Genomic DNA, 22935 nt, shown 5'->3' on the forward strand with positions numbered 1-22935 from the left:
CACAGTTACCCCATTCAGGACCAGGGAATCCTCCACACCTGCCCGCCTCCTGTCCCCCCAAAACAGTACTTCTGTCTTGTCAGGATTCAACCTCAATCTGTTAGCCGCCATCCATCCTCCAACCGCTTCCAGACACTCACACAGGACCTTCACTGCCTTCACTGGTTCTGATTTAAAAGAGAGGTAGAGCTGGGTGTCATCCGCATACTGATGAACACCCAGCCCAAACCCCCTGATGATCTCTCCCAGCGGCTGCATGTAAATGTTGAAAAGCATGAGGGAGAGGACAGAACCCTGAGGCACCCCACAAGTGAGAGCCCCCACCACCACTTTCTGAACACGGCCCAGGTGGAAGGAGCGGAACCACTTTATAACAGTGCCCCCAGCTCCCAGCCCCTCAAGACGGTCCAGAAGGATGTTATGGCCAATGGTATCAAAGGCCGCTGAGAGATCCAGCAGAACTAGGAAACCGCTCTCACCTTTGTCCCTAGCCCGCCGGAGATCATCAACCAGTGCGACCAAGGCAGTTTCAGTCCCATGATGAGGCCTGAATCCCGATTGGAAGGGATCCAAATGGTCCGCTTCTTCCAGGCGTGCCTGGAGTTGTTCAGCAACCACTCGCTCAATCACCTTGCCCAAGAATGGAAGATTTGAGACTGGGCGGTAATTGGCCATCGTGGCCGCATCCAAAGATGGTTTATTAAGAAGCAGTTTAATAACCGCCTCTTTCAGCGGGTCTGGGAAGGCTCCCTCACGGAGGGAAGCATTCACCACCCCACGAAGCCCTTCGCCCAGCCCTTCCCGGCTAACTTTTATAAGCCAGGATGGGCAAGGATCAAGGAGACAGGTGGTTGGTTGAATCTTGTCTTCTCAGGACTTGTGGCCAATGCAACTGCAAATTTGATTTATATAGGGATCCCTTTCAAAAATATTTTTAGCGGCAGGAAAATGTCAAAATAGGAATACATCAGGTCGACCTGAGCAATTATGTTCCTGATCTGTTGTTTAGCCTCATGGTTGAATTTGCATGCTGAAGAGCAGCAAAATGGATTCCTTGTAAAACCCTTTAGCATTTAGACAAACGCTGTCTGTGTAAGCAAGGATGTCAAAGTATACGATTTTAGAGCAATAGGTGTTTGGTACGGTCCAGGCCCTGAGATATTTCTCAGTACTGTAATGCTCCAGGGATAGTAGTTGGGAATCCAGTAAATTATTTCTAAAAGAATTATCAGATCAGTAATAAGCATTTCCATAGTGCTTTGGAATGTTCAAAGCACTTCTGATACATTAGCATAGTGATCCTTACCAGCAAGCAGGATAGGGCAATGTTGTTGCTGCTGCTGCTGCTGCTGCTGCTGCTGCCGCCCCATATAGGGGCAATAATATGAGGAGGGGGCTGAGTCTGAGAGAATGACTTTCCAAAGGCCACCTACTCTGTTCATAGCAATTTATAGATTTGAATCAGGAGCTCCAAGATCTTCACTCAAACTCATAACATTAGTTTTCAATGTCCTTTTACATTGCTTGACCCATACATTTGCCTTTGATTGGAGAAATGACTTTGGCACTCTAATTATTGGTGATCTTGTTAATTTCCACAGCTGCCTTTTAAAATTGCTTTAGGGACATGAGCTGATCGACTCAGACCACTTGCCAGAAGCAGTAAAAAAATTTTTCCTGAAAAGGGAAAAAAAAATATGGTGGGGATTCACCTGGGGAGTCCAACCAGCAGAAGCCATACACAAGGACTTTGTCTTGCATAGTGGGGCTTTGCCCTTTCCCCCCACATGCTCCCATAATTGGCTCGGGGGGGGGGACGACACCCCCCCCAAAACAGTGTGCAGGGGAAGAAGAGGCAAATAGTTGCATCTAAGAAGCTCAAATGCTGGTGCTGACGAAATGACCAGGAGAGAGCGATGTTGAATTCATCCCAGAGATACCTACTATAACAAATTTTCTGTAGGAGTCTACAAATTTCAGGACAACTGAATCAAGAAGGACCCATTCAGTTCATTTTCCACTCATACAGAAGCTGACACAGAGGGAAATGAATGGGTTCCCACTTGTGAATAGGCAAGGAAAAACCTTCTATGGCAGCGCTGGCTGTGGCTGCATCTGCCTTCGGTGGATGCTCTGGGGGGGCTACCATCTGGTTTCCCCCCAAATGCCCCTTGGTCAAATAAAATGCCTGTTCCCACTGCAGGCAGCAGGAAAAACACAAGTGGGGCGGGGGGGGGGTAAATGGAAAGAGTGGTAAATGATTATAGTAAATCTATGATGTTTTAAACTGGGGGTGTTGTTTTTGTTATTATGGTATGCATTTTTGTGTTTTTATGCTGTAAACCGCCCTGTGATTTTCACAGAAAGGAGGTATAGACATTAAATAAATAAACATACAAACAAACAAATAATTTTGTGAAACGAGATTCTAACATATAAACATGAAACAAATTGGGTTTTCAGTAATGAATGTAATCCCAAATTGAAAAAATAATAATCTTGCACACCCTTAACTTTCCGTGTTTATATGTTATTGTAGTAGTAATATGAGATTTCAATGCGAATTGCGTTTATTCATATAGCAGAGTTGAACAGCGACTGGATTACCTGCCTGACAGAAGAACCCGGAGGCTAAGTCACCACCAGGTAGCTGAAAAATGCCATGGATTTTCTCAAGCTGGGAATTTGGTTTTTGCAAAACTCCTCCTTAGCTGAATAAACTTTCCCTGTGACAAACTTTGTGGTCCCTTCAGCTTGAGCCGTTAACTCTAAATGTTTTGTGCAACATCTCTATCTAGTGACAGACAGAAGCAATTGCATCTTCTTTGCATCCTCCCCCAACCTCCCCGATTTACCACCTGGTGACTTGAATCATCTTGAACCAGGGGGTGAAGTGAGAAAGTGTGTGTCAATAAAACTGCACATAGCTTTTCTCCTGGAAATGCTTTGTTCAGATCAAATGAAAAGCAGCAGTTTTTCAGCAAGCCCATCTGGCGGGGGCATAATTTCTAGATGCAAGAAATGGAGATTTGTTTCAACAAAACCTTTTAAAGTCTTGTGGAGATTTGTGTGCCTTGAAAAATACCAAAATCGAGCTGTTTGGGGCAGAATCTACAACCAGAGAAAGATTAGCATGTTTTTCTGTACTCCTGTGCTCTGGTAGCCAGGGGTCTGCGTGTTTCATTTCAGCTATGGGATAAATCTGAGTTGCAGCCTGAAACCTGATTGTCCCACCACCCTGGGCAGCTTCCAACATATATGATAACATAATTAAACATTTAAAAACTCCCCTATACAGGGCTGCCTTCAGATTTCTTCTAAAGGTTCCATAGTTACTTATCTTCTTGGCTGTGTGTCACATAACTCCATAACCACCAACATTTCTCTGATGAAAATAAGAAAGTCCTAAGGAAAGGCGGGACATTCTGGGATCAAATCAGAAAGTGGGATGGCTTCTGTAAATGCAGGACTGCTCCTGGAAAATAGGGACCCTTGGAGGGTCTGTATAACATTGTTATTTTAATCAGTGAACCATTTCAAAAGCTGGCAGGGCTACTAGCAGTGTAGCTTAGAAATAAATAGATCTGTTTATGGACAAGCACCCAGCCTAAGCTCCGTTGTGTGGAAAGGCAGGCTAGAAATGTAATAAACAAATGCGGCCCATGTGCCTTAAAATGTGTCTCTTTGGTTCAGTCCCACAAACAGCGGGGGTGGGGAGTGCGACAAATCCTCTTGGTTGCATCACTTTGGGGGTTTGGTTCTTCTTCATAAGAACACAGGGAGAGGGAGAGTCCAAGTTTGTATTTAGTTCCGCACCTAAACAGCAGCCAAACATGTCTAGGGGAATTCTCCTTCATCGAGGCAAATTAGAATGCAGAAAATAAAACATCTCTTTGGAAAACCCCTAATCGCCTCCCGATAAATAATGGAGGTATTTTAAGGCCAGTTACCCACAAAGTCCATGTAGCTGCTTGTCCCTTTCTGAAACTCAAAGGGAGATGTGTGCATTTTCTGTACAGCAGAGGCATCTCTGCGCATTCCTGCCCCTCCTCCCCTCTCCGCTATTCCCTTTCTCTCTCTGAGGCAAAGCAGAGTGCCAGCGAAGTCCCTCAATCGTGTCATATCTGTCCTTTTTATTCATTGCAGGGTCTATTTATAGCCCGAAACAACTGCTTCCTAAAAATGGAGTTCTTAATGACCCAGAAGCCGGGCCAAGCTATGTAAGGTATCCAGGGTTTGGTCTCCCAGCTTCTCCTGTCTGTCTTTTCGCCTTTGTCTTCCAACCAGGGTTGCTAGTTTGCTTCTCAGTGACCTCAATCTATCTAGACAGATTCATAGGGGAAGCTGAGGTGGCAGGAGGGGAGCAGATCAAGCTGGCACCCCGAGAGCTGGACCTCCGCAGGCTCTGGAATTCCTTTTCCTTCCCCCAAGATAAACAAGAAACCCCCCGAGATGAAAACAGCTTGCTGGCTCCTGGCAGTTTTTTACGTGCTCACTGGCTGCAGGGCAGAAGAAGGACTGGAATTCCCTACCTACGATGGGAAAGATCGGGTGATTGACCTGAGCGAGAAAAACTACAAGCAGGCCTTCAAGAAGTATGACATGGTCGGCGTGCTACTTCATGAGCCTGTGGCATCCGACAAAATTTCGCAGAGGCGTTTTCAAATGACTGAGATGGTGCTGGAGGTAAGTGTGGGTTGCATGTCACAGTCACACTCAGCACCTGGCGGGGGGGGGCACACACCAAATTGGGGACCTCCAAAGAGGCCTTTGAAATATGCTTGAGTGCAGATTTGCACCTAAATCTTAACTTTTCCGGTCTGGAAGGTTTGTGCCAATGAACCTCCTCAAAGCGGTCGCTGCCTCTGAGTTGCAGTAAGTGAGGAACATCAGAGCAATTCAGCAAGATCACAAATGCAAGCTTGATAGGCTTTCATCCACTAGCCAAACTCTCGGAATGTATTTCCCAGTCACTTATGTTTAATCCAAGTGTTTCTTCCACCTGCATTCCGGTATCAAAGCCATTGTTCTGCCCCTGTCAGGAATCTGACCCAAGCAAGCCTCTGCTAAATCAAGCTGAAAAAAATATTCCATTACTTAGAAAGCCTCAGTCTGTGCTAGACGCCGGTTTGTTCTCTGCTGCCTGCTTTCAGATCTCTTCACCGTTTGCTGTTCATGTTTATTTATTGTCAAAACCTATTTCTGAGCCAAGAATGTGTTTAATGCTCTGGTGGTGAGAAGGTTCCACTACCAGGGAGCAAAACGAAATGCTATACTGGCTGCCAGAGGAATCCTATAAGTAAGTACAGTCATACCTCGGGTTACAGATGCTTCAGGTTGCGTGTTTCCGGGTTGTGCACCACGCAAACCCAGAAGTACCGGAACGGGTTACTTCCAGGTTTTGGCACTCGCGCATGCGCAGAAGTGATAAATTGCGCTTTGTGCATGCACAGAAGTGCCAAATCGCAAACCTCGTGTGCGCAGACGCGGCGCTGTGGGTTGCAAACGCTGCTGGTTGTGATTGTGCCTCCCGCACGGATCACGTTCGCAACCTGAGCATCCACTGTGAGACATGTAAAGGACTGCAAGGCATAGTGGAGGGATACCTTTTGGCAGTCTGATTCTCCTGAAATTGCCAAGCTAAGAATTGGGAGAAAGAGACGCAGCAGCTCCTTCTTACAGAGAAGCCGTCCTACACTGCCCTGTTCCCAGCTAAAATGCCTACTGTGGCCTCCTCCTAGCGCTGCGTCTTGTGAACTTCTGTGGGTGTCTCAAAGCAAGGCAACGGTATTATCAGGGGATGATTAGCTGCTTGTGCTTAAAATAGTGCCCCTTCAGAGTTTGTGCGACCCCACAAACCTCTGTGTGTGACAGAGCTCCTCAGACATGTCTGCTCTAGTCACTTGTAGAGTCCGACAGTGGCTGTCTGCGGAAGCGCTTCCAGCAAAGAAGTTCCTTAACGGAAACGCGTCTCCTGGACTCACGACGTGACAGCTTCCGGCGAAGCATAGGTCTCCCTGCAGTTGCTTCTGACACCTCCCCGCTATTTTCGCTCGAAGTGTCTCTCACCCCTTTCTCTCCCCTGCTGCTTCCTGCCTGGGCTGCTGCGTCTCTCTCAGCATTACTGAGATCCTCCTCCAGAGACCCCGCGCTCCCCCTGCTGGTCCCTGCTTTGGCTGTTGACTCTCTCCCAGTCTCTGGGAGCCCTACCACTTCCCTTTCCTCCGATGTCAGTTCCCTGACATCCACCTCCCCTCCAGGGCCCCCCTCTCCCCCGCCCCTACTCTCTCCTCTGGGCGGTGAGGAGCTGAAACCCCTAAAAGAATCCTCTTCATCTTCCGACGTCTCGAACATTTCCCTCCATCGGTCTTCGTTCCGACTCGCTGAATCCTCCTCCACCTCGGAATCAGCGAACCCCTCCAACTCTTCTTCTTCGTCGGTGGTGGCGAAGTATTCCCTCCGGAACCTCGCCACTGGCTGGGGTTTCCGAGGGAATCTCTGATGAAAAGTTTCAATCAAAACCTCGTCATCTACATCCTCTGCCCTGACCCAGGTGTTTTCCGACTCCGGCTCCCCTTCCCACATTACCAAATACTCTACTTGCTCTCCCCTCCACCTGGAATCCAGAATCTCCGCTACATGGTAGCTGTGTTCTTTTTCCTCCATAGCTGGTCCCCTATTGACCCTCCCCTCTCTGTCCCCTATATACGGTGACAGCAATGATCTGTGGAACACTGGGTGCAACTTCATGTGGTTCGGTAACCGGAGTCTGAAAGCCACTGGGTTGACCTGTTGCGTGACTTCAAATGGGCCCAGCCTTTTGGGTCTTAACTTCTTACAACCTCCTTTAAATGGTAACCCTTGGGTGGACAACCACACCTGGTCCCCCACCCTAATGCTTTCTCCTTCCCTTCTGGTTTTGTCTGCCTGCCTCTTATATTCCTCCTTCGCCCTGTTTAAATTAAGTTGGAGCTGGCGATGGATCGCTTCCATTTCTTCAACGAACTGTTCTGCGGCTGGAACGCTCCAGTTCTCCCCCTCCCCCCCTGGGAAGGCTCGGGGATGACACCCGTGATTGGCCAAAAAAGGGCTCATTCCCGTGGACACGTTCTCCGCATTGTTATAGGCAAATTCTGCCAACGCCAGCTTCTCCACCCAATCATTCTCTCTGTCATTCACATAACACCTCAAATATTGCTGGAGGACACCATTAGCTCTTTCCGCCTGCCCGTTGGTTTCTGGATGGCGGGCAGTGGAAAAATTCACCTCTACATGCAATAAGCTCATGAGCTTCCTCCAGAACCTGGAAGTAAATTGTTTCCCTCGGTCCGAAACCACCCTCAAGGGGGCACCATGCAATCTAAACACATTTTCCACAAACAATTTAGCGGTTTCTTCTGCTGTGACCGCATGTGAGCAGGCTATAAAGTGGGCCATCTTGGTTAACAGGTCTACCACAACCATAATGGCTGTCTTCCCTTTGGACCTGGGCAGATCAGTCATAAAATCTATTGCCACTGCCTCCCATGGTCTTTCCGGCGTGGGTAGTGGTTCTAATAAACCTGCCGGTGCCCGCCTCTCCCCCTTGGCTCGTTGACATCGGTCACACCCTCTCACATACTCCCTCACATCTTCCCTGACCTTGGGCCACCAGAATTCCCTGGTAACCAGCCACATGGTTTTGTGTTGCCCAAAATGCCCTGCTGTGGGGCTATCGTGCAGTTGCTTGAGTACCTTTTCCCTCAATTCTCCTTCAGGTACGTATAACGCTCCCTTGTAGTACAACGCCCCGTTTCTCTCCTCAAAACCCCCGGGTTTGTCTCCCTCCCTCCTGAGACTCCTGAGTTTGTCCTGGGCATATTCATCCTGCACCGTTCCCTCTATCAGTTCCCTTAGCCCCACCAATGCCGCCCCACACACCCAGCGGTCCTCGGGAATGACATGGGTCTCTTCGGGTGCACCCTCTCCCTCCAAATATTCAGGTTTGCGTGAGAGAGCGTCCGCCCTAACGTTCTCCGGGCCTGGTACGTAACAAATCTCAAAGTTAAATTTGGAGAACTCCTGGGCCCATCTCAACTGCCGTTGGTTGAGCACTCGCGCAGTTCTCCAATACTCTAGATTCTTATGGTCCGTGCGCACTTGCACCTTCTGTTGTGCACCAATTAGTAGGTGCCTCCATCTCCGGAAGGCCTCATAAATCGCAAGAAGTTCCCGGTCGTACACCGTGTAGTTTCTCTCAGATTTGTTCAGCTTTCGCGAAAAGAAGGCACACGGTCGCCACTCGGACCCCTCCTTCCCCGGCTGCAGAAGAAGCACCGCCCCTATGGCTCTGTCAGAAGCGTCTGTTTCGACCCTCAGCTTTTTTTGTAAATCCACATGTAGAAGTTGTTCGTCAGAGGCGAAGGCCTTTTTCAGTTCCTCAAACGCTCGCTCCGCCTCCCCCGTCCAAACAAACTTCTTTTTGCTGCTGAGACAGTCCGTGATGGGCGCCGTCAGGTGAGCGAAGTTTCGGATGAACTTACGATAAAAGTTTCCAAACCCTAGGAACCTCTGCACATCCTTCTTAGTCTTGGGTGTTTTCCATTCCAGCACCGCTTGAACCTTGCCGGGGTCCATGGCCAACCCCTTGTCTGACAAGCGGTACCCCAGGAATTCCACCTCCTTGGTATGAAACTGACACTTCTCCAGTTTCACCCACAGTCTGTTGGCTTGCAGCCTGCTCAACACTTCTCTGACGTCTCTCACATGTTGCTCCTCATTCTCCGAATACACCAACACGTCATCTAAGAAGGCCACGCAATTCTTGTAGAGCAAAGGCCCCAGTACATGGTTCATAAAGGCTTGAAAACACGCGGAGCCTGCTTGTAATCCAAAAGGCATAACGAGATATTCAAATGCCCCCAAAGGGGTGAACATGGTGGTCTTCCATTCATCCCCTTTCCTTATACGTATCAGGTTGTACGCCCCCCTTAGGTCCAGCTTTGTAAAAATCTTTCCTTTTCGCACCCTGGTCAAAATATCATCAATCCTGGGCATAGGAAAAGCCACCGGCTCTGTCACTGCATTTAGGGCCCGAAAGTCACATACCAGCCTCGGCTTGTCCGTGTTTTTTTTATCCACAAAAAACACTGGGCTACCCCCCGCTGCCTTGGACTCTCTGATGAAGCCTCTCTTCAGGTTCTTGTCAATGAACGCTCGCAACTCCTGCATCTCCCTGTCTGACATGGCATACAACCTGCCTACAGGAAGCTGTGCTCCAGGGAGTAAATTGATCTGGCAATCAAAGGGCCTATGCGGGGGTAGTTGGTCAGCTTCCTTCTCGCTGAACACGTCGCTGAGATCAGCATACTGTGATGGCACCTTCCCCTTCTCCATCACTTCCGTCCCTGCTAGGGTGGCTTGGGCCCCTGCTGACCCCTTTTCCCCCCTGCAGTGTTCTAAGCAATGTGCGGAACCGAAGGAAACCACTCTTTGATGCCAGCCCACCAGCGGATCATGTAGGGCTAGCCAGCTCATTCCCAAAATAATGGGAGCGCCTCCCAAGGTGGCCACATTAAACGCTATCAGTTCTGTGTGCCTTGCCACCCTCATGATCATTGGGATGGTCTGCAAGCTGACGCCTCCTCCCAACAGTTCTCTGCCATCGATCGTGGTCACCTGCAGGGGGTTGCTTAAGGGGATAGTCTGTATCTGGTGTTCAGCAGCAAACTCCTTGCTCATGAAATTGCAGGAGCTGCCTGAGTCCAACAGCGCCTTTATTTTTAGGGGGTGTCCATTTTGCAACTCTAGCGACACTTCAATCACTAGAGCAGGTCGAGGAGCTTCTGGCACTGGCACTTGGGGAAGGGGCACTTTCACTGCTCTTTGGCCTGGCTGCAGTGCCCTGCTGGCAACCAGGCGTTGGCTTTTACCTGCTCCGTTTCTCCCTGCTCTTCCCCCTCAACAGTTCCCACCATCCCTTGCCATTCCTTCCTCTGGGGGCAGACTCTGGCAAAGTGGCCTGGCTGTTGGCAGAGATAGCATTTCCGGGGTCCCTTTCCCTCCTTCTTCGCCCCCTCACTGGGCTTTGAAACTGCGCGCGCGCGGGCTGTTCCGATTTCCATCGGCTCTGCCGGCGGGAAAGCTGGCTCAGGAATGTCTGGAATGCGTAACTCCTTCCAACGTTCCCCTCTCCCTTCCCGCCTCTCCAAGGCTCTTGCCTCCTGGCGCGCTCCAATGGTCAGCGCAGATTTGGTCAGCTGATCCATAGACACCGCCCTGGGGCTCCTGGCCAGCTCGTCTTTCACAGCTGAAGAAAGACCTTCTTCAAATAGCATCTGAATGGGTGCTGCCGATAAATCCCACCCCAATCTGTGAATCAGCATGGTAAATTCAGTCCAGTACTCACGGACAGATCTGCTTCCCTGCTTGCAAGCCATTAGCTGTCTGCGCACTACCCCCTCCTCAATATCGCTGGAGAACATGATATCCATTGCACGAAAGAATTTCATAGTGTCCTTCAGGATATCGTTGTGCGTTGCCATCAGGGGTCGAACCCAATCTCGCGCCCCCTTCTCAAGATGCCCAATTACGAAAGCAACTCGGGATTCCTCATCAGGGAACTCATCAAACTGCACATTCAGGGCATATTGCATTTCAGTCCTAAAGGCATGGTAATCCTTGGGGTCCCCCCCAAACTTCTGCACTAATCCTGGTACCTTTCTGGGGAACTGAGTGGTTCTCCCCTTCTTGTCTGCATCTTGAGCCCTCCTCTCCTCGAGCCTTGCCGTCTGCAGCGCAAGTTGGACCTCCAATGCTCGGCATCTGTCTTCCAAGCTTGGACCAGCTCCACCCCCTGCGGCTCCGGCTCCTGCTGGGTCGCTCATGATGCCTTCTCCTGCACAGGCAGCGTACAGAGACTGTCGGACTGCTATCAGGGGATGATTAGCTGCTTGTGCTTAAAATAGTGCCCCTTCAGAGTTTGTGCGACCCCACAAACCTCTGTGTGTGACAGAGCTCCTCAGACATGTCTGCTCTAGTCACTTGTAGAGTCCGACAGTGGCTGTCTGCGGAAGCGCTTCCAGCAAAGAAGTTCCTTAACGGAAACGCGTCTCCTGGACTCACGACGTGACAGCTTCCGGCGAAGCATAGGTCTCCCTGCAGTTGCTTCTGACACCTCCCCGCTATTTTCGCTCGAAGTGTCTCTCACCCCTTTCTCTCCCCTGCTGCTTCCTGCCTGGGCTGCTGCGTCTCTCTCAGCATTACTGAGATCCTCCTCCAGAGACCCCGCGCTCCCCCTGCTGGTCCCTGCTTTGGCTGTTGACTCTCTCCCAGTCTCTGGGAGCCCTACCACTTCCCTTTCCTCCGATGTCAGTTCCCTGACATCCACCTCCCCTCCAGGGCCCCCCTCTCCCCCGCCCCTACTCTCTCCTCTGGGCGGTGAGGAGCTGAAACCCCTAAAAGAATCCTCTTCATCTTCCGACGTCTCGAACATTTCCCTCCATCGGTCTTCGTTCCGACTCGCTGAATCCTCCTCCACCTCGGAATCAGCGAACCCCTCCAACTCTTCTTCTTCGTCGGTGGTGGCGAAGTATTCCCTCCGGAACCTCGCCACTGGCTGGGGTTTCCGAGGGAATCTCTGATGAAAAGTTTCAATCAAAACCTCGTCATCTACATCCTCTGCCCTGACCCAGGTGTTTTCCGACTCCGGCTCCCCTTCCCACATTACCAAATACTCTACTTGCTCTCCCCTCCACCTGGAATCCAGAATCTCCGCTACATGGTAGCTGTGTTCTTTTTCCTCCATAGCTGGTCCCCTATTGACCCTCCCCTCTCTGTCCCCTATATACGGTGACAGCAATGATCTGTGGAACACTGGGTGCAACTTCATGTGGTTCGGTAACCGGAGTCTGAAAGCCACTGGGTTGACCTGTTGCGTGACTTCAAATGGGCCCAGCCTTTTGGGTCTTAACTTCTTACAACCTCCTTTAAATGGTAACCCTTGGGTGGACAACCACACCTGGTCCCCCACCCTAATGCTTTCTCCTTCCCTTCTGGTTTTGTCTGCCTGCCTCTTATATTCCTCCTTCGCCCTGTTTAAATTAAGTTGGAGCTGGCGATGGATCGCTTCCATTTCTTCAACGAACTGTTCTGCGGCTGGAACGCTCCAGTTCTCCCCCTCCCCCCCTGGGAAGGCTCGGGGATGACACCCGTGATTGGCCAAAAAAGGGCTCATTCCCGTGGACACGTTCTCCGCATTTGTCAGGGCTGCCACCCAGTCCCAGCTCACATAGGACCAAGTCCGCCAGCGTTCACTTTATAAGAGTCTTTATTAAGTTACAGGTTTCATTTCCGAACTGCAGCGTGCAGCTCTACACCTTCTGCCCTAGGTCGGCGAAGACCCGTCTGAGTCCCCGCCTCTTGCACACCAGCTTAATACCCTAGCCTTGCTCCACCTCCTTCGCCTCTCCCTACGTCTCTGGGTCCTTCTGCCCCCCTGGGCCTCCTCCCTTCTACTCTCCTCTGACGCTGACCCCCCTGATCCTTCTGCCTCCTTGCGGCGGGCTTTAGGACCTGGCTCACTCTCCGGGCTGCTTACTGCTCCAGCTTCCGCTGCATTTGAACTTGGCGCGCGCGCCCAACTCTCTACTTTCCTCTTAACCGTTGCCTCGCTCTCTGAGGAGGGCGTGACCACCCCTGACTCGTGCCCTCCCTCCTGCTGACAGCCTCCGGAACCCGATGCCTGGCTACCTTCCTCCCTGCTGCTCTCAGTCTTGAGCGTGGGTCCCGACTTCCAGCTGCTGCCGCCCTCAGTTATGAGCGTGGGTCCCGACTTCCAGCTGCTACTCTCTGAATCTCCTCTGTTCCCTTCCTCCTGGGGTGTCCCCCCGGATCCCCCCCTTGCTCTGCTCACTGGGGCTCCCTTTTGGGAGTCCTCTGACTCACTGCTTAGGCTTGGAGATCTCGGGTCGTCATCATCACTCATTTTCCCTTCGGATTCCTCCCCCTCGCTCTCTGCTTCCTCCCTTCTCTGCGTCTCTGCTCCTGAACCCCTGACATCCATCCCCCCCTCGAAGCCCCCCCTTCCCCCCTCCCCGCTTTCAGGTGTGGGTGCTGGGTGCTCCATCATCACGGGAGGGAATGCCGGATACAGTTCGCTCCCCGTGGTTGGCCGCCAACTGAAGACCTCCGAGTCTTCCTCCTCGTGGTCGCCGACGTTGACCTGTTCCGCTTCCATCTCTGTACCGCCGTGCTCGAACCCAAGGTCCTCCCCGAACACGTCCATGTCAGTCTCTGCGTCGGTCGCTCGACCTGGCATCTCCAGCCACTTCCGGCGCCATTGCTCCTCCGGTCGATCGTCCCACCAATACGAGGTGTCTGACGCCGAACCCGCCGGCGATCCTTCTGGGGAACGGGTGCTCAGTGCGGGTTCCCCGTCCGAGTCGAATCCATGGAACGTGCTGGAAGAAAGTGTGGGCGTGAACAGCCAGTCGTCGAAGAAGCTCGCTGGCATGGGTCTGTGTGGGAAAAGGGCATGAAACTCGTCCTTGAGCAGGGGTTCCTCCAAAGCGTAGTCTGGCACCCAGCTATTGGCGCTGGCCCGGGTGCCCTCTCTGGCTAGGAGGTATTCGACTCCCTCTTCCCCCCATCTGGAGTCCAAAATCTCCGTGACCTCGTTGATGGGGTCTTGCTGCGTCACCCCTCGCGTCTCCGTCCGCTCCCGGAACGGACTCGGTGCCGTCCCTGGCTCCTGGAATCTGTGAGGTGCCTTGTAGGGAGTGAGCACCGACCTGTGGAACACCGGATGCATTCTGGAACCCTCCGGCAGCGCCAGTCGGAAGGCTACCGGGTTGATCTGTGCTTCGACTTGGTACGGACCAATTTGCTTGTGCCCCAACTTCTTCTTGGCTAGTGACCTGGTCGGCACTGCGTGGGCTGCCAACCAGACCCAGTCTCCCACTTGGATCTCTTCGCCAACCCGCCTGTGCTTGTCAGCTTGCACCTTGTAGGCGTGCTTAGCTAGCTCCAGCTGCCGTCTGAGTTGATCGTGTACCGCCTGCAACTCTGACGCGAACGCGTCCGCCGTCTGTGGTTCTCCGTCCCCCACTCTCTCCCGTCCCGGGAAGGTTCTGGGATTCCTCCCATTATTGGCGAAGAACGGCGTCACCCCTGTGGACACGTGCTTCGTGTTGTTGTAAGCGAACTCGGCGAGCGGCAGGTAATCCACCCAGGTCGCAGGTTGTTGATTGGCATAGCATCTCAGGTACTGCTGCATGATGGCATTGACCCTCTCTGCTTGCCCGTTGGTCTGCGGGTGTCTTGCTGATGCCAGATCGACCTTGACATTTAGAAAACTCAGCAGCTTCTGCCAGAAATTCGAGACGAACTGGCGCCCGCGGTCGGACAGGATAGACCGCGGCAGACCATGCACTTTGAACACGTGATCTATGAACAGTTTGGCGGTTTGTTCCGCCGTGGCCACCTTCGCACACGGAATGAAATGTGCCATCTTGGTGAACAAGTCCACCACCACTAGTACAGCTGTCTTGCCTCTCGAGCTGGGTAGATCCGTAACAAAGTCCAGGGCCACTCTCTCCCACGGTTCAAACGGCGTTTGCAGCGGTTCCAGCAGTCCCGCCGGTGGTTTGTGCACCGGTTTGGCCCTCTGGCAGGTGTCGCACCTCGCAACGTAGTCCGCGACTTCCCCTCTCAGTCTGGGCCACCAAAAGTCCCTTGCGACTAATTCCACCGTTTTTTCCGTGCCAAAGTGCCCGGCCGTGGGTGCGTCGTGCAGCTGCTGCAGTACCCTGGCGCGAAGTTCGTCTCCCGGCACGTAGATGGCCCCTTTACGTAAGAGCAAGCCGTCTCGTATCTGGAACTCGTCGCCCTTCGCCGTGCCCTTGTGCACCTCTGCCATCTTCGCCTGCGCGAAGGAGTCGTCCTGCAACGCCCGCCGCACCGCATCCAGGTCTACTGTGGCTGAAGCGCACGCCCACGCTGTTGGCGCGAAGATGTGCATGGCTGCCGCTGGCGTCGCCTCTTCGAGGTATTGCGGTTTGCGGGACAGTGCATCCGCCATGACGTTGGTGTCGCCTGGGACGTACTCTATTCGGAAATTGAAGTCAGCAAAGAACTCCGCCCAACGTATCTGCCTCTGGTTCAGGAACTGAGCCGTGCGCCAGTGCTCCAGATTCTTGTGATCCGTGCAGACCTGCACCGTGTGCTTGGCGCCGATCAGGAAGTGCCTCCACGCCTTGAAAGCTGCATGAATGGCCAGCAACTCCCTGTCCCAGATGGTGTAGTTCTGCTCCGACTTGCTGAGCTTTCTGGAGTAGAACGCTCCCGGCCTCCAGACCCCCTGTGGGTCCCTTTGCAGCAGGACAGCTCCCACTGCTCTATCGGACGCGTCTGTCTCTACCCGCATCGGTCTGCTGGGGTCGATATGCAGCAGTTGCTCTTCCGACGCGAAGAGACGCTTGAGTGCCTGAAAGGACTGCTCCGCCTGCTCCGTCCAGATGAATTTCTTTTTCTTGGAGCTTAGCGTGTCCGTAATGGCCGCCGTCTGCATCGCGAACCCCTTGATAAACTTGCGATAGAAGTTGGCGAAGCCGACAAACCGCTGGACCTCCTTCCGGTTGCGCGGGCTCTTCCAATCCAACACCGCACGAACCTTGGCGCTGTCCATGGCTAGCCCCTTGTCCGACAACTTGTAACCCAAGAAATCCACCTCCGTCGTGTCGAACTGGCACTTCTCCAGTTTGGCGTACAGTCTATGCTGCTGCAGCCTCTTCAGCACCTCCCGAACATCTTGGTCATGGGCTTGCTGCGATTCGGAGAATATCAGGATGTCATCCAGAAAGCAGACGCACTTCTTGTAAAGGAGTCCCGCCAACACATGATGCATGAAAGCTTGGAAACAGTGAGAACCGTTTTGCAATCCAAACGGCATCACTCTGTATTCGTAGGTGCCCAGAGGCGTGAACATGGCTGTCTTCCACTCATCGCCCTCCCTCATGCGGATGAGATTGTACGCACCTCGCAGGTCCAACTTGGTGAACACGCGTCCCTTGCGCACCGTCGCTAGTAGGTCGTCAATCCTGGGCATGGGGAAATCAGAAGGCTTGGTCATCTTGTTTAAGAGGCGAAAATCCACCACCAGTCTTTTTTGGGGCGTGTCTTTCTTCTTCACGAAGAAAACAGGACTGCCCCCTACTGCCCTGGACTCCCGGATGAAACCGCGCTGCAAATTGTGATCTATGAACTGTTTGAGTTCCTGTAATTCGTCCTCAGACATGGAATACAGCTTCCCTTTCGGCAGCGTCGCCCCTGGTAGGAGGTCAATCTTGCAGTCATATTGCCTGTGCGGTGGTAGCTTGTCAGCCTCTTTCTCGCAGAAGACCTCCAGAAAGTCTGCGTATTTGTGGGGGACTGCTTGCAACGTTCCCAACTGCAGTTGTGATTCCTCCTCCTCTCCCTCCTGTCTGGGCAGGATGCAGTGTTCTGCGCAATAAGAGGAGCCGAAGATCAGCTGTCTCTGGTACCAAGCCAGTGTCGGACTGTGCCTGTCCAGCCAACTCATGCCCAACACAATGGGCGTGTCCGACAGTTGGGTGACATTAAAACTGATGACTTCCCTGTGGTTGCCAAGGCGCATCACCATCGGTGGCGTTTGCTTCACCACCTGCCCCCCTAGCAACTCTCTGCCATCCACTGTGACGACTTGCAGGGGCAGAGTGGCAGGCAGTAGCTGTATAGCGTGCTGCTCCACAAAATCCTGCGCTATAAAGTCTGCGTTGCTTCCAGAATCCACAGAAAGCGGCACTTCGATAGTGACGCCATCGGGTAGCTGGAGAGATGCTGTGAGCTGCACTACTGGTTTGGGTGGGAGGGGGTCCGTGGGTTGCAAGATCGCTGGGGACTGCTTCACTGATGCGTCTGGCTGGGCCCCAATGCCTCTGTCTCCAGCCAGACATCGTCGTTTCCCTGCTGTGGTTCTCCTTGCTGCGTTGCTGCAGTCACCATTGCTGAGGCTGCAGTGTGCTTGTGGAGCCTCCGGGGACACTCTTTCGCCAAATGGCCTGGATCCTCGCAGATGTAACACTTCCTGTTCCCTCTAGGAGGCTTCGCTTTCACTGCTGTCGGTGCTTGGGCTCTGGCTGCTGACTGAGCCCTTGCACCTCCAACCTCCATCGGTTCCCCTCCCCCTCCAGGCGGAGGTGTGGATTGCGCACGCGCTGCTTCTCTTGGAACGAAAGAGAAACTTCTCGCTGCTTCGCGCCCTCCACGTCCTTCATCTCTGCACCATGGACGTTCTTCCAGCCTCACCCCCACAGTCAGCGCCCTTTGGACCACCTCCTGCGTGCTTCGGGGCCTCTCCCCCCTTGCAATTTCATCCTTGACCGCAGAGCTTAGACCCTCCCAGAACAGGTCTCTGACAGGGGGCGAATCCCGGTCCCACTCTAAGGCACTGACCAGCGCAAAAAAGCGGGCGTGGTACTGCCGGACGCTTGCCCTCCCTTGTTTTAGTCCATGAATCTCCCGTCGGGCAAGATCCACATCAATAGTAGACAAAAAACACGCATCCATCGCTTTGATAAAGGCATCTGCATTCTGAAGCGCCGGATCTTTATCCCTCCACAAATTGCGTAGCCACGCTTTAGCATCCCCATGCAAATGGGATAGTATGAACCCCACTTTCTCTTCCTCATCTCTAAAGTCTTTTGCCAGCAGTTGCAGTGCGCACATTACGTCTGCTCGAAAATTGGGGTACTGTTGTAAATTCCCATCGAAGTGAGCCACAAGCCCTCCTGCTCTCCGTGCCAACCCAACCCCCTCCGGTCTGGGTCCTGGCTGCCCGTGTTTAACCCATGCTTCAAACCTGGCGTGGAGATCTCTGTAGGCGGCTGCCGCATCCTCCTCCCTCTTCTTGGATGCCAGTACCTCCGCGTTCAATTGGGTAACTGCCTGTTGCAGCGCTGCAACTGTCTCTGCTTCCGTCATCTCTGCTAACCGTCGTGAGCTTGCTCCCAAACACCGATCCCCTCCTCCAGCTGCCTCTCTCTCCGCTGCGAGATATCAGGTGTCCGAAGCTTTTGAGAGACGGGTCTTACTGTCAGGGCTGCCACCCAGTCCCAGCTCACATAGGACCAAGTCCGCCAGCGTTCACTTTATAAGAGTCTTTATTAAGTTACAGGTTTCATTTCCGAACTGCAGCGTGCAGCTCTACACCTTCTGCCCTAGGTCGGCGAAGACCCGTCTGAGTCCCCGCCTCTTGCACACCAGCTTAATACCCTAGCCTTGCTCCACCTCCTTCGCCTCTCCCTACGTCTCTGGGTCCTTCTGCCCCCCTGGGCCTCCTCCCTTCTACTCTCCTCTGACGCTGACCCCCCTGATCCTTCTGCCTCCTTGCGGCGGGCTTTAGGACCTGGCTCACTCTCCGGGCTGCTTACTGCTCCAGCTTCCGCTGCATTTGAACTTGGCGCGCGCGCCCAACTCTCTACTTTCCTCTTAACCGTTGCCTCGCTCTCTGAGGAGGGCGTGACCACCCCTGACTCGTGCCCTCCCTCCTGCTGACAGCCTCCGGAACCCGATGCCTGGCTACCTTCCTCCCTGCTGCTCTCAGTCTTGAGCGTGGGTCCCGACTTCCAGCTGCTGCCGCCCTCAGTTATGAGCGTGGGTCCCGACTTCCAGCTGCTACTCTCTGAATCTCCTCTGTTCCCTTCCTCCTGGGGTGTCCCCCCGGATCCCCCCCTTGCTCTGCTCACTGGGGCTCCCTTTTGGGAGTCCTCTGACTCACTGCTTAGGCTTGGAGATCTCGGGTCGTCATCATCACTCATTTTCCCTTCGGATTCCTCCCCCTCGCTCTCTGCTTCCTCCCTTCTCTGCGTCTCTGCTCCTGAACCCCTGACAGCATTGTTATAGGCAAATTCTGCCAACGCCAGCTTCTCCACCCAATCATTCTCTCTGTCATTCACATAACACCTCAAATATTGCTGGAGGACACCATTAGCTCTTTCCGCCTGCCCGTTGGTTTCTGGATGGCGGGCAGTGGAAAAATTCACCTCTACATGCAATAAGCTCAGTCCGACAGTGGCTGTCTGCGGAAGCGCTTCCAGCAAAGAAGTTCCTTAACGGAAACGCGTCTCCTGGACTCACGACGTGACAGCTTCCGGCGAAGCATAGGTCTCCCTGCAGTTGCTTCTGACACCTCCCCGCTATTTTCGCTCGAAGTGTCTCTCACCCCTTTCTCTCCCCTGCTGCTTCCTGCCTGGGCTGCTGCGTCTCTCTCAGCATTACTGAGATCCTCCTCCAGAGACCCCGCGCTCCCCCTGCTGGTCCCTGCTTTGGCTGTTGACTCTCTCCCAGTCTCTGGGAGCCCTACCACTTCCCTTTCCTCCGATGTCAGTTCCCTGACAGGTATGATATGAGAAGGAAGGAAGTCGTCTCCTAGCCTGTTCCCCTACTAATCCCAGGTAGAGCAAATTCATGTTGACAGTGGCAACTTTTAGCATCTCCCACCTGCTGCAACCAGGTCATCTTCCTGCCAGGGCTGCAGGTGGCCTTCATGTCCATGCAGATGCCTTTGCAGGCTTGCAGGCCAGGAACGAGCTGCATCCTCTCCCCTCGGAGATTTAATAGCAGGGGAACGAGAGCTCTGGCACATCCCCAAAGAAATCCCATTGCCAAACCTTTTAATACGGCCGCCCAATAGGCAAAAATAGGGAGCCAAGAAGCATGGCAGAGACAGGGGACGAAACACAGAGAGAGGTGGGAAATTTGTTCTCGGAAATAGTTATGGCGAAGGGACTAAAGTGTGCCAAAGTGTTGCTAGCAGTGGCAAGACTTGCTTGACGAATTGTAGCAAATTGTTTCCGTAAAGAGGAGTGAGGAATCAGCCCATAGTGCATTCTCAGCCAGCGAAAGGCAGACTGTGGGCTTATCCGCATTTACCTTCCTCCTGCTGTTTCCGGGCATAGTCTAAGCACCTTGTTTTTGCTCTGGAGCTTTCTGAACGAAAACCTGCCCTTTAAAGCTCTGTCCCATTCTAAGGGATGTTCCATTCTTGGCTCACAAGGCTACATTTCGACATTGTGTTGTTCTTTTTTTGAAGCCGGATCTTGGGTGGCCTTTATGCAATTACAGGTCTTGCTAGGCCTGGCAATCAGTCTGTGGCATAATAATAAATAATAATAATAATAATAATAATAATAATAATAATAATACCCCGCCCATCTGGCTGGGTTACTCCAGCCACTCTGGGTGGCTCCCAATTAAAAATACAATAAAACATTAAACATTAAAAACTTCCCTAAACAGGGCTGCCTTCAGATGTCTTCTAAAAGTCAGATAGTTCTTTATTTCCTTGACATCTGATGGGAGGGTGTTCCGCATGGTGGGTGCCACTACCGAGAAGGCCCTCTGCCTGGTTCCACTTCTCACAGGGAGGGAACCGCCAGAAGGCCCTCAGAGATGCACCTCAGTGTCCGGGCTGAATGATGGGGGGTGGAGACGCTCCTTCAGGTATCCTTCAGGTATAATGAGAACAACTGAGGAGAGTGGAAGACCAGTATCTGTTGGATGAGGGTGTGCTAAGGCAGAGGGAACAGATTTCCTTGGGCTCAGTAGCAAGCTTGACCCAGATGCCAGCAGTGCCAGATTTAGGACGGTGCGTGTGGTTCCCCTGCACAAGGCACCGAGCCAAAGGGGCACAAAATTGAGACGATTGATAATTGAGAAGATCCATTAGGGGTGCCAAATGTTGACCTAGCACAGGGCGCCATATTATGAAAGATTACCAACGTCCGCCCCTGATGCCAGCGTAGATCACTCTGATTTGACCCGCTCTAGGCAAATGGTGTGAAGAGCAGAGCAAAGCTTTCCTCAATTCATTCCTTTGGCCAAATCTGGGTACAGACTACAAACTGACTCTGCCCTGACATCCTTCTTGTCAGGGCTCATCCACGCTTGCCTTTCCTCTGCAAATTCCAAGCACAATCCGCACTTCAAAGCTCTGCGTCCAAGCACCCTTTTATTTTGCTCCAGAGCTTTCCCTATGAAAACTTGCTCTTTAGCGCTCATTCGGAGCAAACATCAGTCCATAGAAAACTCAAATGGATGTTTGCTCCGATTGAGTGCTAAAGAGTGTTTTGGTTTTGGTTTTTGGCAGGGAAAGCTCTGGGGCATCTCCACCCCACCCCCCACCCCCCACCCCAAAAACCCCCACACTTGGACGTGGCTCTTTTAAGTGCATATCTGCACCTGGAAAGAGCAAGGCAAAAAGTAAGTAAGGGTGGATAAGTCCTGTGTTCCTGTACTGGGTGGAGAGGAAAAGAAGTCCCTTTCTTCCTACCCAGCGCACAAAATGCAAGCAGAGAAAAACAGGAAAGGAGTGGCTTCACCCATTTGTGATCTGACCCACAGCTGGCTTCTGCCCCATCCACCCTCAGTATGTGGCCCCCACCAGATTACCCACCAAGGCCTTCAACATAGAATAAGTTTCCCATCTCAGTTTTGAGATGATAGGTTATGGGGTGGGGGGGGGAGAGAGAGAGATGCACATCTTTGACTTTCGCCCCATTACCAGGGAGGCAGAGATGTCTGTTAAATCTCCCTCGGAGAGTATCTTCTCCAGTTACCTCACCCACAGGAGAGAGGTTTCTCTGCTCACGCTCCAGGAATTCAGTTTACAGGCATCTGGGACACACAATGGAGGGCTGATCTGCGCACTGCCTCACAAAAGGTTTCATATAGTCTTACTAGGTCATATTTTTAGCTGGGCTGGGTGTTCCTAATTTTAGTGACCTTAAGCGAAAGGCATCCTGCAGCCCTGTGAACCTAGGGTGAGGCCATGTTGAACTCCAGAACTTATTCCTACGCCCTGTTACAAGTCTGGTAAAAGAAACAAATTGGATGGATTGCAGCAATTGCAGTCTTACTGATTTCGGCTTCCTTGCTGGCATATGCAACTGGTACAGGGTTTTTGGCTAGGGCTACAATCTTTTGCACATGGTTGCGGGACGCAGTTCCATTAAACTCAGCAGGGCATTGTTGTTTAGTCGTTCAGTCGTGTCCGCCTCTTCGTGTCCCCTGGACCAGAGCATGCCAGGCACTCCTGTCTTCCACTGCCTCCCTCAGCTTGGTCAAACTCATGTTAGGAACTTCAAGAACACTGTCCAGCCATCTCGTCCTCTGTCGTCCCCTTCTCCTTGCGCCCTCCATCTTTCCCAACATCAGGGTCTTTTCCAAGGAGTCTTCTCTTCTCATGAGGTGGCCAAAGTATTGGCACCTCAGCTTCAGGATCTGTCCTTCCAGGGAGCACAACAAGGCATACTTTTGAATAAACGTGAATAGGATCATGCTACCAATATGACGCAGGCAGAGTGGTGCATCAGATACGTAGAGTTTAATATAAACTATCTTCCACTGACCTCCTAATCTCATTGGACATCCCATTGCTCTCAAGAGACAATGGAGGAGTGGGTCTTTGGGAATGAAGTCAAACTATTGGAAGGTTGCCTTGCCTGCTGTGTCTGTAGAGACCAATACAGGAGAGGCATGTTTTGCTGGACTTAGGATATCATCATTTCAATGGACAACCAACCACACATTCTGTTTTATATCCTTTCCTCCCACAATTCCTAATTTTCATGTCAGAACGCCTAAGGAGAGGTTCCGCTGCAAGCGACATGCACGTAACTTTCCAAGCTAACCAATCGCCACCTTCCCCACTTGCTGGGACTTCACAGCACACCAACGGACTGCTCAAAGTCCATTTTGAAAATACCCCACACCGCTCTTCCAAGTTGTGCCTGCAAATTAATAGCCTAATTCTCCTCGGAAAGAGCTCTCAGATTAAACCTGGCTGAGCTGCCCTTGCTTCTAACATTACAACAAAAGCCTCAACTGCTGTCAGTGAGCGCCATGAGCAGATTTAGTGGTAGACCCCCCCCCCCCAAG

The 22935-nt window shown here is 52.3% G+C and overlaps 1 protein-coding gene across 1 annotated transcript in view; it reads left to right on the forward strand.

The window, feature by feature from the left end:
- Positions 1-4194: 4194 nt before the first annotated feature.
- The window catches only part of LOC309522575 (calsequestrin-2-like), a 45041-nt gene continuing 26300 nt past the window's right edge, over positions 4195-22935 (forward strand). Inside the window, exon 1 of the mRNA XM_082205946.1 lies at positions 4195-4686. Within this exon, the coding sequence (XP_082062072.1) occupies positions 4453-4686 (234 nt within the window). The 5' untranslated portion in view covers positions 4195-4452. The remainder of the gene's footprint in view (positions 4687-22935) is intronic.

The sequence above is a fragment of the Podarcis vaucheri genome, assembly GCF_965113315.1.
Source record: "Podarcis vaucheri genome assembly, chromosome: 17".
Taxonomy (NCBI): domain Eukaryota; kingdom Metazoa; phylum Chordata; class Lepidosauria; order Squamata; family Lacertidae; genus Podarcis; species Podarcis vaucheri.